The sequence below is a fragment of the Marmota flaviventris genome, chromosome 4, assembly GCF_047511675.1.
Source record: "Marmota flaviventris isolate mMarFla1 chromosome 4, mMarFla1.hap1, whole genome shotgun sequence".
Taxonomy (NCBI): Eukaryota; Metazoa; Chordata; class Mammalia; order Rodentia; family Sciuridae; genus Marmota; species Marmota flaviventris.
This window is the reverse complement of record NC_092501.1, coordinates 99,855,293-99,871,332: the sequence shown is the minus strand read 5'-3', so window position 1 is coordinate 99,871,332 and position 16,040 is coordinate 99,855,293. Positions and strand designations below refer to the sequence as shown.

Below are 16,040 nucleotides of genomic sequence, written 5' to 3'. Positions count from 1 at the left end.
ATTATAAATGTCCATTGTTTAGGAGGTTAAGGTTTGGAACAATTTGTTATGCAGCAATAGATAACTAATAGAGGTACTATGCAGAACTAATACAAACCCAAGAGTCTTTGTAGAGTTTTTTGTCTTCCTTATAGTTAGTTAGCATTCAGTTCTCAATAATTAATCAGGAGAGATAATTGATAATGAATCAGGTGGAGTAGATTTTGGAGAGAAAATCTTGTTTATGTTTCTGCCTTTATTCATACTCACAGAAAAATTTTTAAATAAAAGGATTTAAATAGATAACTTTAGGATTTATTTTTTAAAAAATTTACTAAGAAGCTGCTCTTGGTACTGAAAGTGTAGGGATTAGACATGTTGGCTTTTGAGTATTTTATGTAAGTTGGGTTATGAAGTATTTATGTGACAGATTGGGTGAGGGAAGGGCTTCCCTCCCCTTACAGAGAGAAGTGTTTGTCCTTGTAATGGGTTACAGATCCACACTCTACTTGTTACAACACATAGGGAAGATGGGGCCAGAAAGATTAACTAAGATTTCCAAAGCCATGCAGTTGGTTAGTGGTGAGCTAATTTGGAGTTCTGGCTACCAGTCCAATTAGATAAAATTTGTTTCCACTTGTCATCTATTTTTACTCTCATTTTTGGTAACTTCAAGTAAAAATGGTTCCATCAAATGAGGACTAAATACTTTCCTGGGTATGACTAAGTAAGGCTTCCTGATGTTTCAACAGACATGAAAATTTTATACTTTTGTATATTCCCTGAGGCAGCTCTCTGCCTGGGTCTTTTGAAATAGCAAAAATAAATTAACAGTGGGCTCAAGTCTAGTAAGCACGATGTAGGTTAGTTCTGATCTAAGTACAGGCTGTTTCTGTTGTATAGGCTCTGTGTGACTTTATTTACCAGGTTTTCTGCTTGAAGTCAACCATTTAAAAGATATTCTGCTTTTTGGTTCAGATAGAGGATTTACATAAGACTAACATGTAATCGTTAATTGTATTTTTTTCTTGAATATTGTCTCGAGGTGTAGTCACTTTAGATTTTAAGTGGTTTCTCCTTAAAGACTTAGATGGGTTTTGAGGAATGTGTGGCTTTATTTGTCCTTGTCAACCTGTACATATTGTCAACTAGATGAATGTTGATAATACTTCTATAAAATATGTGAAGAATTGTTTTGACTTGAAGTTCCATAAGTTTACTTTGAGTTTAAAGTATTATAATATGTTAGTTAAAACAAAGTTTTTTTTTTTTTTTTTGCTGTGCTAAAGCCTTGCACATGCTAGACAGGTGCTCTACCACTGAAGTACATCCCCAGCCCAATAGTTTATAATACCTTAAACATTCAGAGCCAAATTAAGTTGATGGGAAGTCTTCTATCAGTTTATTTTTCCATTTATTATATGAAATTGTTTCCTGTAGAATTTGGAGTATTGGTGAACCAAACTATTTGTTTTCCTCTGCTCCTCAGTGGCCAGTTTTAGACCATAATCATGTATCATCTGGTAATTACAGATAGTATAGTTTCTAGAAATTGTGTATTCAACACTACAATTACCTTTTGTTTCTCCTGGAATTTTGCCAATAAATTATTTCTTCTTTTTTCTACATAAAGTCAAATTAAAGTCACATTCAGTGTCTCTCATTGAGTTACTCAACTTTTGACTTAAATTTTTTTTTTTTTAATCTTTGGAATCATCTTATTTAAAATGATTCATGGATTTCAAATTCTAGCTAGGTAGTTTGCAGTGCCTTTTACTAAGAACATACTAGAATGATCTACCACCTCTATGAATAGAGATTGATTTATGATGCCCCTTACTTCTCTAGCCATCAGCATTGCTTTTCTCTTGTCACCCCTCCTCCTGTACTTTCCCTAACTCCCCTCACTCTCCAGGAACCCAAGCTGTTCAGTTTGCTTCTTATCTCTCCTTTCTTTTTCTAATCATTCCCTCTCCCTTTGCCACACCATTCTTACTTTCCTTACTGTGGGAATGAGTATCTTCTGGTCCCTGAACTCCTGGGGAGGGAGGTGAGGTTTCAGGGAGACATACAGCTTAGAGGAGGTGTTGCCCGCATGCTGAAGTAGACCAGGAATAAGTGTTGTCTGGTGAGGGGAACACTCCTGTACCCCAAATCCCTGACAAAGCAAAGACCAAGAGCTTACATAGGATCATCCCACATCGGCCCCACAAAGTGCTTTCTTTTTTTAAATTAATTAATTAATTAATTATTTTTTTATTATTAGTTGTTCAGAACATTACATCTTTGTTAAGAGTAGTAGAGATGAAGCCCAAGCTAATTTTGGTAACCAAATGTGTGTGGTTGAAATGCAGCTGATTGTAAAATAGGACACATAGTAGTCCGTGTTTGTACAGCAATTTACATTAATGAGAAGCATTGGTTTGTGAGTGAAAGGTTTGGGTTTTGAAATTAGATATGAGGAGAGCCTTGGATAGATTTTCTTTCTCTCTTTCTTTTTCTTTTTTTGGAGGCAGCTCTTTAAACAGGTGCAGGGAGTGAATAATGTGCCACTCCTAAACTGTGTGATTTAGCCAATGAGCACCAGGCTTCTCCTTGGTCTTATAGCATGGTTTCCCTGTCCGTCAAGAGCTGGCTCGGCAACCAAACCCAGATTCCAGGTGTGGTATTCCACAGTCATTCTGTAATTTGTAATCATAGAAACAGAACGTTCCTCCTCTTATTTCTTCCTTGCCAACAGTTTCTGGGTGGGTGAATGTCAGTAGCTGGAGTTATTTTTAAAGAGGAGAGGTGAGGCTTGTCGTGCGAAGCTGGGAAGAGGGCGTTTGTTTGCAGAACAGAGCTGACATCAAAGTGTAGATTACTGCTCAGTGGCTAGGCACTTGTCCTATAACAGGTAATGTTTAACGTGCCAGTCACAAAGATCACAGAAGCAGTGTATGCTTGCACATAAGATAGCACTGCCTTTTATGCTCTGGAAGACTGAAAGGCTATTTGTGCCCATGTATTTTTTTTCCTGATATATGTTTGGATGGGTCTTGCTGCCGTCTCTTTTGCTGACTGTAATTGGACTTTGAAGCTGGGAAGTTGTATCATAAAAATTTGTAACCTTTGAGAACGAGCTCGGCTAAGCATTCACTTTCCAATTCTTTTCACAGGATAATATAAACGTATTTTTGAAAGCTTGTGAACAGATTGGATTGAAAGAAGCCCAGCTTTTCCATCCTGGGGATCTACAGGATTTATCTAATCGAGTCACTGTCAAGTAAGTTTCATTGGTTTGTTATATATTTTTTTAAACTAGGACTTGCAGCTTAAGTGAAATAATTGCTGAGAGCTTGTGATTACTGAAAATTTGTTCTTCTCTGTCTTCCTGTGTTCTTATTCTGATTAGACTATTTAAAAAATGGCTCAGGGACTGTGAATGTGAAGTTGTCTGTAATTGGTAGCATTTCATAGTCTTATTGTAAATCTCTGTACTGACCAAAGTGGTAGTTCATATTTTAATGCTTGTCCAATGTGGTAGTGTTTGGTTGCTTATGTGGAGCATATTCATTATATTTATCAAGTGTATTTAGAGATCATGTTATAGTTCACACAGTAAAAATAATTATTTTAAGATAGTTTTTCATATATTAGGAATTAAGATACATAAAAATTTTATGTTAACATAAAAAATTAGAGTGGGACAGTGGTGAAAAAAACTTTATTAGTATTTGGAAGGTAGAAGTGCCTGAGACCAACATGTAATGCCTGTGAAGACCTTGTCAGTTGTTGCTTTTTTTTTTTTTTTAAAAAAAATGAACTGTTTCTCACTTTTTCAGTAGTTTGGACAAGAAAGCCAAAGTGGGCTTGAAAGCATGTCTGTAGGTATACTCTTGAAATTTGGGTGGAAAATGGTGTTCATATGTGAGTGTATGGCTTCAGGAACTCTGATTTTAAGCTCTTCTGAGATTGTTTTTCTATAAATTTAATTTGCTTTCAAGAAATCAGTAATAAACTCATATTGCCAGATAAATGTGACAGGAAAATTGTTTAATTTTTTAATGATAACTACCTCCATACCAGGGCTCTTAAGCCTAACTAACATTTTTCCAAGTGAGGAAATAAATACTTTGTTCTATCTGTAGAGATAATGAAAGTAAAACAAATCAGTTTATACCGATTTGGACAAAGATTTAGTTTATGTAGTTAATAGTCTCTGGATAGTGGCTTCAGTGTTCATTAAAAACTGAGTATAAAAATCTTAAATATGGCCATTTTTTTAAATGAAGGAAAATAACTACATAAATATTTTTGATCGTATACAGTGTCTTCTAATAGTACAATCTAAAATCTCAGGTAGCATTAGCTTTTAAAGTCTAACAATACATATTTTTAAATGAGCAGTTTCAAACATACCTGCTTCTGTATCTGTTGAATGTTTTTCTGATTCTGTGGCAGCGCTATGTGCATGTCAGGGAAGAGTTTGCAGTTTTGATTAATTGAAAGGTAGTTGAGATATCCTAAGTTTTATTACTGAAATGTTTCCTTCTGTAGTATGTGAGGTTGAAAAAAATTTTCTAAATGCATTTGTTCTATTTTTCCTAATCAGCATATTCTTTCACAGCTGATAGGCAGAGAAACTTTAGATCTTAAAAGTCATCTTTTGCTTGAGTTGTTGGTGTCAATTAAGAATAAGATTGCTTTCCCCTGAAATCCTATTGTTTTGAAACTCTGCATCTTATATTTGAGTAGGCTAAGGAATAGGCAAAACATGTTTGTTGGTTCCTAATTTCAAGTGTGCTATGTACCAAGCTTTCTTGGAGCTTATTTCAGGAGCTATTGGGTCTGAAATGTTTAAGAAAAATCAGTATCTGGGTTCAGCCTTTAATGAAATTAAATTACTGGCAAAGTGAAACCGAGAGGTCACGTATTTACAGCTGTAGTAAGAAGTATGCAGAATAACTTGTTTCAGTGGAAACCACAAGTCTATCAAAGCAAGGTGTGCCTCAGTCTTTCCAGCAAGGATGCCTGAGCGAGAACTTTGAGTAAGAACTTTTCCCCTGATCATTGGGATGAAGGGACGACTGGTTGGCTCTGGGTCTGCCATTTCCAGAGCCCTGGAGCCTCCCAGCTGAGACACAAGAAAGCTGGCAAATGACTTCTTTAAAAATGTTGGCTAAACTCTTATGCCCTGAGACAGCATTTTTATTAAAGGAAGCAGGTTTAAAGGAAAGCAAATAATTGCTTACTAAATAGTAATGCATTGTAGTTTTTAGTTTTTGTTCTTATGTGGAGGCTCCTATAGGTCAAATATTGTCCTATTATTATTGTAGATTAAAGGACTTGATTAGGTCAGTAGTTCTCAATGGGAGGGTGTTTTGCCTCCTTGGGGACACTTGTCAATGTTTGGAGACACTTTTAGTTGTCATAGGTGGGGAGGGGTGCCACAGGCATCCACTGGGTCAGGGATGATGCTAAATACTCTTGAGTGCAAAGGACAGTCTCAATAATGAAGAATTTTTCTGATAATGCTGGAGTTGAGAAACTGGCTTAGAATTCCATACTTGAATCCTCTTTGCCAGCAAGATAGCCATGTGGAAATGAAGGATACTGACAGTGACAGACTTTTGACACACTATTAGAATGCAACTACTTGTAGATATATAGTAATTGCTCCATTTTTGTGTTACGTTTATTGTCTATTTTCTTTTGTTTTTTGGAGGGTGTATCAGGGATTGAACTTGGGCACTCAACCACTGAGCCAAATCTCTAGCCCTATTTTGTATTTTTTTTTTTTAAATTAGAGAAAGGGTGTCACTGAGTTTCTTAGCACCTCGCTAAATTGCTGAGGCTAGCTTTGAATCCATGATCCTCCTGCCTCCCCCTCCTGAGCTGCTGGGATTATAGGTGTGCGCTACCGTGCCTGGCTTATTATCTATTTTAATGTGAAGGCTTATTGTGATTTATCTGAGCATGTGTATAAATACTTTGAGATTATTTTGCTCATCTATACATTCAGTTGAACCAACATGTGTCAAGCTCTGATTATTTTAAATGGTCTGTCATTATTCAGCTACTTAGGTTGCACCTAACAGTGTATAGAGCCGTCATTGGCCTCATTGCAAGTGCAATGTAACCGTGCCATACTGAGAGCAAACAGGAATGGATAGTTGATATTATCCTCTGTGCTGGTGAACTTGAGGTGCTTTTTGTTAGTGTGTGGAGAGAATAAATATGGAGTGGGTGTGTGCAACCTGGGAGAGTTGTGTGTTGAGAATAATAGCAGAAGTTGCTAGTAGATAACTTCAATAATTCAGGCCCTTAAATAAAACTGTTTTCCAGCAATTTGAGACTTACAGTTTAACTTTTCGCAAGTGAAACAAAACCAGAGTACACTTTATATGTCTGTAATTATATATACTTACATATGCTTTAATTTTCTGATTTATTTTACATTACAGGAAGTAGTAGTTTGAATTCTTCCTATGTTCGAATGATTCCATTCATTTTGGTATTTCATCTATTCCAAGAGTCAATTGCCACTTTTAATTTTGAGATCTTTGATTTAATGGATAGGATCCATCTTTACATTCTTTCTTCCCAATAGCAAATTTGTGATTTATTCTCCATAGGGGGTAGATGAAGGTCTGTTCCATTCTAAGGGTGTGAAATTCAGCTTACATTGTAATAGCCATTTACTGAATTTAACATAGACATCCATACTGAATTTATCATACACAATCCACAGAGAGTAGGTGGTGTGACCTTCACAGAGCTGTCTATGCACACCTTCTGTAAAACATCTGTAGAAGATTAAGTACAGTGACCATATGCACATGCCACTGCATACTGGGGACCTGTGAGAGCAAATGTCATGGTCTCTGTAGTGGCATCTGGTCATTGATAGAAGTTCGGAGCAATTGCTTATAGGTGAAAGTAACTCAACAGGGTAGGTCAGAGGTCCTCTATTGGTGTACTCAGAGTTGGAAGAAAGCTAGAAACTTAACATTAACAATTTTATTTTTACATGTTTAGCAACTTATCTTAGAAACTATGTCCTGTATTGAAACCGTTGCTTTAACAGATTTAAATCTAAATTTTTAGGTTGAGAATTTGAACAGATTGTAAACATGTTTTTACTTTCCACCCCCTTACTCTTTCAATCCAGCTTTTTTAGCACTTCTTCAGATACATTCTGTTCATAATATAATTACAGGATGGCAGTTTTTTGGAGCACAATATATTTCAGTCATTCAAATAAATTATTTTCTGGTAGAGACTTACTCTCCACCATTATTTAGGGTATTAATGTTTTAAGTATAAAATGTAACTTTAATAAACATTGATATTGACTAAATTATTAAAATGTACTAAAGTGAGGGTACAGAAATTAATAATCTGTCTTTACATGTGCTAGTTGCCAAAGGAACAGTGGTTGGAAGCAAAATTAGTGTTGACGTTTTCCATCATGAAAATAAAGGAGGCTAAAAATGATATTTTAAAGATGGAAGTGTTTCTAAAGCTTCAAAAGGGTGCTTGATTTTTGTGGCAATGCTGTAAGTCATTTCTTAGGAGTCAGGTTCCCAGATGACAACCTTTTCTAACAGTTTCTCAAATTGAGCTTGATGGGTGTGAGTGTATTAAGGTTTACTCATGCAAGTAAAAATATACTTATTTTGAGTTCTTTAATTTCTGCCCTTTTCTGATTTAATCTAGATTTATATATATATTTTTTTATTTCCCAAATCTGTGTCTTTCAAATGAATTTTTCAACATTTTAATTTTTTTTTTAAAGCAAGGTTAATGATCCAATCTTGGATCTGTACCTTGAACATGGTGAATTCCACCTGCCAATTCATGTTATTATTTTCAAATGTTCCCTTACTATCATCTTGTGAGAAGGGAAAAACAGAAAGGAAGCTCATTGTACTGTATACATTTCTGTCCCATTCAGCCATTCTTTGGGGATAGGGATTTACTGGGAGGGGACATTAATTCTTCAGATGTCTGAGCTTCTGTTAAAGGCTAGTAGCAAAAATGTGTGGCCTAGTTTGTAAATGCTCTTTTAATTGCATAGTTTGACTGTCCAAGAGTCTTAGGTGCAAAGAAAAGTTGTGGAATATGAGGCAGGTCTGGGATAAGCTATAGCAGGACTGAAATTTTAATTGTGTCTGTTTTCTTCATTTCAAGTTCTTAATCTATTTCTCAGATACACAAGTTTCTAGATGGCACTTCTCCTTACTGAGCTCTCTGCTCCCTCAAACCCCGAAAAGCTTTAGGGTCTGATTCTTCCGCCTGCTGGGTATGACTTTATGCTGGATCTGGCCAGGTCTTTATCTTTAAAAGTTACCTCATGTGTATTCATTGTTTCAAAGAGTCTCACTTGGTGCCTGATCTGATTAGCAGTTGATATGAGTCAATTCATGAGCAGATGACAGGGTGACAACAGCAGTTTGTCACTTCCCCTGATCAGATAGCATTTGTTTTATATCAAGGCCCTTCAGAGACTTGTGGAAGATAATCTTCTTTCTCAAAATTTTGTCTGTAGGGCTGCTTATGCTGAATGAATCTAACTTTTAAAATTCCACGCTCTATCATATCTATAGTTCTCTCAGCTGTTTTTGAAAATATGAGCTTCGCTAGTAACTATAGAAGTAGTAAGCATTTATTTTTAATCTCTCGAGTTTCATTTTCTATTCTGGCCTGGTTTAACTGATCATTTGTGTAAGGATAGAGGTAGCAGGGTGTATATGCTTGAATTTCTTTCTGAAGCTACAGAGTACAAAATGACAGTCTGGGGAAAGGAAATTTTGGTTTTAGAGAATTCATGCATTTGTCATCTTCTATGTGACAGGTACTTAATGGAGAGCTGCTCTCAGTGGGATTCACATGATAGTTGGGGAGATAGGCCCATGAATTCACCATTGGAATACATGTGTAAAAAATGTATAGGGTTCTCTAGGAAGATAGAAATTGTATAAGCTTTTAAACAGGAAACTTTCTGATTGGTGACACAGTAGCTTCAGCTGGGTATCAAGCACTTTTCTCATCTATGTGTAACTTTTCTGAGACTATTTGAGGGCAGGGAGCACATATTATTTCCTTTTTCTCCTTGATACCTGACACCATAGGTGTAAATGCTTATTTAAAAATTGAATTTTAATTTGGAAGACTTCCTGAACCTTTTAAAACCAAGCTTTGAACATGGGGAGAAATTCATAAGTCTTCATCTATTTGTTCTTATCCTTCAAATGCAAGTAGGTCTGGCAAAGCAGTCAATGAACTTTTGGTTTCAATTGCCTTTCACTTATCATGCCAGAGTAATGATATGGCATATTACAATGCAATCCGAAACTTGTACAGTTTAAAAGAGGGTTGGTTTCCTCTTTGTGGTGAGTAATAATATAAAATATGAACTTTGCACCATGTGCCTTTCGAAGTAGTCGGTGGAAGTTTCAATGAATTCTTATGTTGATGTATAAATGACAAATACTAATTGGTTTAACTGACATTGGAAGGATGTATATTTACATAAATATGTATACATGAAGTACTAGAAATATTCTATGCCTTTTCTATCATGATTACCAATTATGTATCATCTTTTGAAATAAATCTAAAATCTTCAGAGTTTGGGTGGAAAAATGTGATTATATAAGTAGTTGGAATATTTTGTAGAAGCTGCATGGCAAGGAATAGAATTTTTGAAGAACAAGAACCCGTAATAGAGGTCATTTCTTATGAAGAGTCATTAGTTTTATTTTAATAAGACATTTTACCAATGATTTTACTGTAAGGCTTACTGCTTCCACAGTCAAGCTGGCTGCTGTGGTCCCTCTTACCTTTGTCTAGCATTAAACACTGAAGTGCACCTCTTACCCTAGTCATACTAGCTTTGACTCTGGCATAATTAAAAACAATTTGAAGAATATGAACACAAAGAAGCTTAAAGAGAGAAGTTCAAACGAACTGTCTCTATTAAACCCCAGGCTGGGTTTCAGTCACTTCTCCCTGGAATGGAACAAGAACATTCCATAGATGTGTAGCAATTTGTGGTGGACAGAAGCATCTTGGATGAGTGCAGAGGATTTGGTATCTCCTGATTTGAGTTTAATCATATCCTGTTCTTTTTGGTGGCTGAATGACCTTACACAGGTTGTTTTTCCTCTTCATGCTGGATTAATTTCTCTGTAAGTTCAATATGGCAAGTAATAGTTGTCTGCTCTGTGTCAAGTTCTGTGCTAAACCCTGGGAGTACTTCAGTAAATAAGACAGATTAAGGACTCTTTGCTTGGAACTCATCCAACAGTACCCCTTGGGTGATACCCCTACCTCATAAGAATGTTGTGGTGATTAAACAAAGTCATGTATGTAAAGTGTATGCCCCTGGAATTATAGTTAGTGCTCAGTAAATGGTATTGAGTAATTATTGTGAACATTTTCATAACTTGGCCATCTTTTTTTTTTTTTTTGATCCTGTGAAGGTATGTGTACCTGTAGGGAAATATGGAGTAAAAAAATCATCCCTGGTTACTTAAATTGTGATTATAAGCTACAGGACTTTATTTTTGAGAATGGCTGTTTCAGTCTTATGCCTTCTCTCTATTCGGGGCAGATATTAAAACAGATATGGGTTTTTTTTTTGACATTTATGTTTAGTTATCTCATTACATTTGTTGTTGTTGTTGTTAGAATAGTAAGACTGGAGACCAAAGTACAGACAGCTAAGTTTATTTGCTCTTGCCCCTGTGTATGTGGGGCCAGTTCAGTTTTATTAACTTTTTCGAGACTCAATTTTTTTCCTGTTTTTTTTTCTGACACATTTTATGTATTTTAACATGTCTTTAAAAAACTTTATTTCTGTATTTTCAAAAAGAGCATAACCCAAAAGTACTTTAATGAATTAAAAAAAGGCAATCTAGAATACTAATTTAGATTCAGAGCTTTCAGATTGATTGGCTTATTTTTATTATTGCCTGTTTTCTCTTTCACTTATGTGAAAAGTTTTTTGTTCACAAATAGGTGATCTTTTAGATAGATGAGATCAGAACTTATCTGAGAAGTTTTTGTAGGACTTATGATTATTCATTTTGGAATAGGTATTCATAATCTTGTCTTTGCTGAGCTCAAAGACACACCACAGTTTTTTTTTTTTTTTTACCCAGAAAAAAAACTTAGCTGATCTTTTTTGGACCTCTCATATTTGTCCATCAAAAGGCAACTATACTAACAGCATAAAAAGGCTTGATTAAATTAACCAAAGCATGTGGTTTTTGCCCTAGGTGTTAAAATTATACATAGCAATAGGCATTGTCTTTGACATGAAAAGACTTGCCCAGTATTTAGTTCTGGTTTTATTTGTAAACAACGAGAAAATGTCAAGAAACTAGGAGTACACTTTTATGTTGATGTGTGTTGACACAATTTGATTTTTTTTTCTTTTAAAAAGTAAAATCTTTCAAATATTAAATAGAATGGCATGAAAGATTTTTATTGGCTATTGTTTGTTTTTAAGAGTTTAGGTTAATGAAACAGTTACATTTTAGGGGTAATTGCCCTGGTATCATTTCTATCACGGTGATCCCCAGTCCTGGGTGAGAATGGTTGCTTAATCCTTCATTTCTCAGAGACATATACCTTTCTGAACATCTCTTCTAAACTGGGAAACAGAGTTGTATGTTATCACCTTATCTTCTGAAGAGCTTAGTACTGCTGTTTCAGAAACCACTGATACATAGGCTCAGTAAATTGAAGATGGCTTGGCCCAGGAGTCACCGAAAAACCTTTAATTTTAAGGAAAGGTAGTCTGCTTACCATGTAAATCTAAATGTCTCACATTAAAATTTAAAAATGTAAATGGTAGGTGTAATTTTTACAGTGTATTCTCTCCTTCAAAAAGGAGTAGGTTTGAAAACATAGTGTAAGTCAACATAGTTCAGATAAGCCAATTTTTCTGAAGGAAAAAAAGGAAAAAAAGGAAAAAGTGGAGATTTAGTGCACTGAGAGAAGCACCTGTTTTGAATTGAGCTCTGTTTGCTTTAAGTACTGTCAGTTTAACAAGGGTTTGCTCTGTGTGCTTAGAGCAATTTAGGGGAGGAATCCCTAAATAAATATCAAGTATATCTATTCTTATTACATTAGAATCTTATTGATGGCTGCCAGATTTTTTTTTTGAAATGCTTTTCAGTGTTTTTTTAATTTACTGAGATGTGGAAATAATCTTCAAAGGAATCAGTGTATCTGCATAAACAATTTGGCTGACATGTTGTTAGACATTTTTTTGGCTTAATACTGAGAAGGAAAAAATCATCTCAGTTTTGTATATAATTGTGTGTATTCACTTATCGAATGCCCAAGAATAAAGCACACACACACAAATTTCTGAGGCTGCAAAGGATGAGGCGAGGCTCCAGATCCTTGGAAATTTGGGTGATGAACTTTTTTCAACAAAGGGGCTTGGTGTAATGTTACCATTAAATATTGGTACAGGGCATGCCAACTTCCCCATTATTGGGAAATAATAACTTGATGTTCTTTCTCCCCATATTTTCTGTTCTCCTTTTTGTATTGTTGACAAGAAAGAGAAAATTTCTTTATTACAGATGTGAACATCTCCTGATGGAAGCCTAAGCTTTGAGTTCTTGTTGCCAGAAGCCATTGTTTCCAGGGAACATAGAAGCAACATAATTGTGTTGGGCTGACAGGGGCAGTGGCAGGACTTGGCTGAGCGACTGTGTGAAGTGTGGTTGGGGCATTAAATGCCCTCAACTGTGGACCTTTTTCTTATGCGTTGTCCACCATTCGTTGAATATGTAATATTCAGCATCAGGTCCTGAACCCTGTGGGTGGGTAAGGGAAACACCACTTACTCCTGTTTGATCTTAAAACCATAAGTGTAGAATTGGAAACTCATTTTTAATTGTTGCTTTTGGATCTTAAGGGACTTTGAACTGGTTTCTGTTGACAACTCTAAGAAAAATGCTGGATTTGGAGTGAAGAGTAGCAAGGAGATTGAGAAATCACTGTATTGGAGGGTCCAGAGCATCTCAAATATTCAATTACTTTTACTCAAATAGGTTTAAACAAACTGGATAAGAGCTATCTGGCACTGTCAGGTGTCTTACCTAAGTTATTTCCAAACTAGTAACTGCTCAACCAGGTGTTTCCCTTTGGCTTCAGATGCCTGAAGTGAAATGAGGCAGAGAAAAGACAGACTTCCTTAATTGTATGGCCATGAGCAAGTAATAAACCTAGGATTTTAATTCAAGGGCTATCTTTGTTGTCAAAGCCTGTTCTCCTTCCACTGTGTTGTGTAAACAGATTTAAACCCCTTGAAAAAATTTGCTGATATTTTTGTTAGTGCTGTGTTGCTAACATTGTCATGAGTTACTTTTTAACTAGGCCAGCTTTATTCAAAGTGAATTTGTGTATGTGACTGATACAACCTCATTTGATAAGTGGAAAATACCTTTGCATTATGATTTTAAGATTTTTTTCTTAGTTTTTGTGCTATGTAACTTCAAGGGGCTATCACAATATGCCATCAAATCTAAGATCATTGATTTTTATGATCTATTTTTAAGAATATTAAATAAAGATGTGTACTTTAGAACAATTGAGATATGGTAAAAGTGTGATCCTGTAACATTGGCTAGTTAAGAAATAATAGAGTATTTTAATTTCATTGATGGGGGATATAAATATCTTTATAGGTTTTATGACTTTCTTGCAGATATTTATGAATGTTTAGTTGTACTTGTTATGAAATGCACTACTTGTCAAAAGCTGTAGATTGTAAACCCTTCCTAATCTAAATTGCTCAGGATTATACTCTCATACTTTGACCTCTTTAGCACCAGCATGGGACCTGTCTTTTGGAACAAAACTGGTAAACATCTTTTACTTAGACTAATTCTTTTTTCACTAGTTTTTGATGCTGTGGTTTTCTTAATTTTGTTAAAAACTAAACTAAGCTATGATTCCCCCCCTCTGGATAATCTTGTCTGGGAATAAGTAGTCTTTGAGAGAGAAAATTTGACATGGGATTTTTTTTTTTTTTGGTGGTGGTGGGGGTTACTTTTTAGGTCATTGTATATTAAATTTTATATAAAGCTTTAATGATTACTGATTTGAAGTCCTATTATAAAACCCAAATTATAAGCAGAAAGATAACTTACCTCTTTTATTGTATTAAAGAAGAAAAATTCTTACAGTGCATTGCCCATGGTCTTGATATCTCTGTAGCCATTGAAAGGTTGAAAACAGGTGGTAAGCACAGCACATCAGTGTAACAATAAATAGCCTCCTCTAATTCCAGTAAGATGAAACTACTCTCTGGTTGCAGGAAAAGAAGTGGAGGGGATCAGACAGTGACTCAGAAAAGCAAAGTCCAAGAAATGACTCAAGTGCAGAAATACTTGAAGAATTCCTTTGCCAGGATTTATAATACATAGAGGGATCGCTTCTCTTACCAAGCTTTTAGAAACTATTTTTAAAGTTCTAAATGATTGACATTTCATTAATAGGAAGAAATAGTTACTGAACTTTCATTTTGTGAATGTGGTTTTAAATTATTACAAATACTTGAGATTAATAGTAACCTAAGATAAGAATATAGCAGAAAATTCTGACAAAAACAATTCTCCTTCAGATAACTAGTGGATGGGTTAGATGTGATACTAAATTGCAGCTTCAAGTTTACTAAATATGTAAAGGAAGGAGAAATACTCCTTTTGGGAGTATGTGGAGAATGGAAAGAAAATGTACGAATGTTTTGCTGCCTTGTGTAATCTTAGTTCTGCTTTAGAAGACAGGGTGGTTGTTCAAGTTTACAGGTATGGAACTTGAGACTGACACCTTAGTGACTTGCTCAAGGTCACATGCTTAGCAAGTGGAAATCCTTATTACAACTCCTAACCCAGTGCTCTTTCTGTATCAAATTCTGACTCTAAATGTGTTCAAATGAAAGATATGAAGATGAATTTCTTTAATATGAAGAAATTTAACATGTTAATAATATCTGTCAGACATGAGCTCTGTAAAGCTGGGTGAGTGGGAAGGAAGATCTGCATATAATGGAGGAGTTTGTAATTTTTAGTAGACATGTATGAAAAATAACCCAGACTTTATTGGGAGGGGGAGTGTTTTAAACAAGTGCTTCTCAAACTTCCCTTTGCTTATAAAACAAGAAGCAATTTGGTCACATGTGGCTCCATTCATCAGGTCTGGGGCAGGACTGGGATTCCATATTGTTAGCAAATGCCAGGGTTTGCCAGTGAGGACCACACTCTGAGTAGGAAGGGTTTTGACAAAAGTGATCACACACTCACTGGAGTGAAATTTAATGAAGATGTTGAGGATGTAAGTGTGGATCTCAAGGATAGATAGGATTTGCATGAGAAGTCAAAGACTACTACAAGAAGATTTACACAATTTTTCATATTTCTGGTTGTATATAAAGCATGTTCACACCAATTCGTGTCTTTATACATGTACTTTGGATAATGATGTTCATCACATGCCACCATCATTGCTAACCTCCTGCCCCCTTCTTTCCTCTCCTACCCCTCTGCCTTATCTAGAGTTTGTCTATTTCTCCCTTGTTCCCCTTCCCTGCCCGACTATGAGGAAGTCACCTTATATCAGAGAAAACATTTGGCATTTGTTTTTTTAGGATTGGCTAACTTCACTTAACATTATCTTCTCCAACTTCATCCATTTACCTGCAAATGCCATGATTTTATTCTCTTTTATTGCTGAGTAATATTCCATTGTGTATGTGTGTGTGTGTGTATGTATGTATATGTGTATATATATCACTTTTTTTTATGCATTCATCTACTGAAGGGCATCTAGATTGGTTCCACAGTTTAGCTATTGTGAATTGTGCTGCTATAAACATTGATGTGGCTGTGTTCCTGTAGTATGTAGTTTTTTAAGTCCTTTGAGTATAGACCGAGAAGAGGGATAGCTGGGTCAAATGGTGGTTCCATTCCCAGTTTTCCAAGGAATCTCCATACTGCTTTCCATATTGTCTGCACCAATTTTCAGTCCCACCAGTAGTGTATGAGCGTGCC

The 16,040-nt window shown here is 35.5% G+C and overlaps 1 protein-coding gene across 2 annotated transcripts in view; it reads left to right on the top strand.

Moving 5' to 3' along the window:
• Window positions 1-16,040, top strand: part of Lmo7 (LIM domain 7) — a 214,120-nt gene that overhangs the window by 113,164 nt on the left and 84,916 nt on the right. For both annotated transcript variants that reach the window (XM_071611447.1, XM_027938081.3), the window contains exon 4: window positions 3,138-3,244. In XM_071611447.1, coding sequence (XP_071467548.1) covers window positions 3,138-3,244 — 107 coding nt within the window. The remainder of the gene's footprint in view (window positions 1-3,137; window positions 3,245-16,040) is intronic.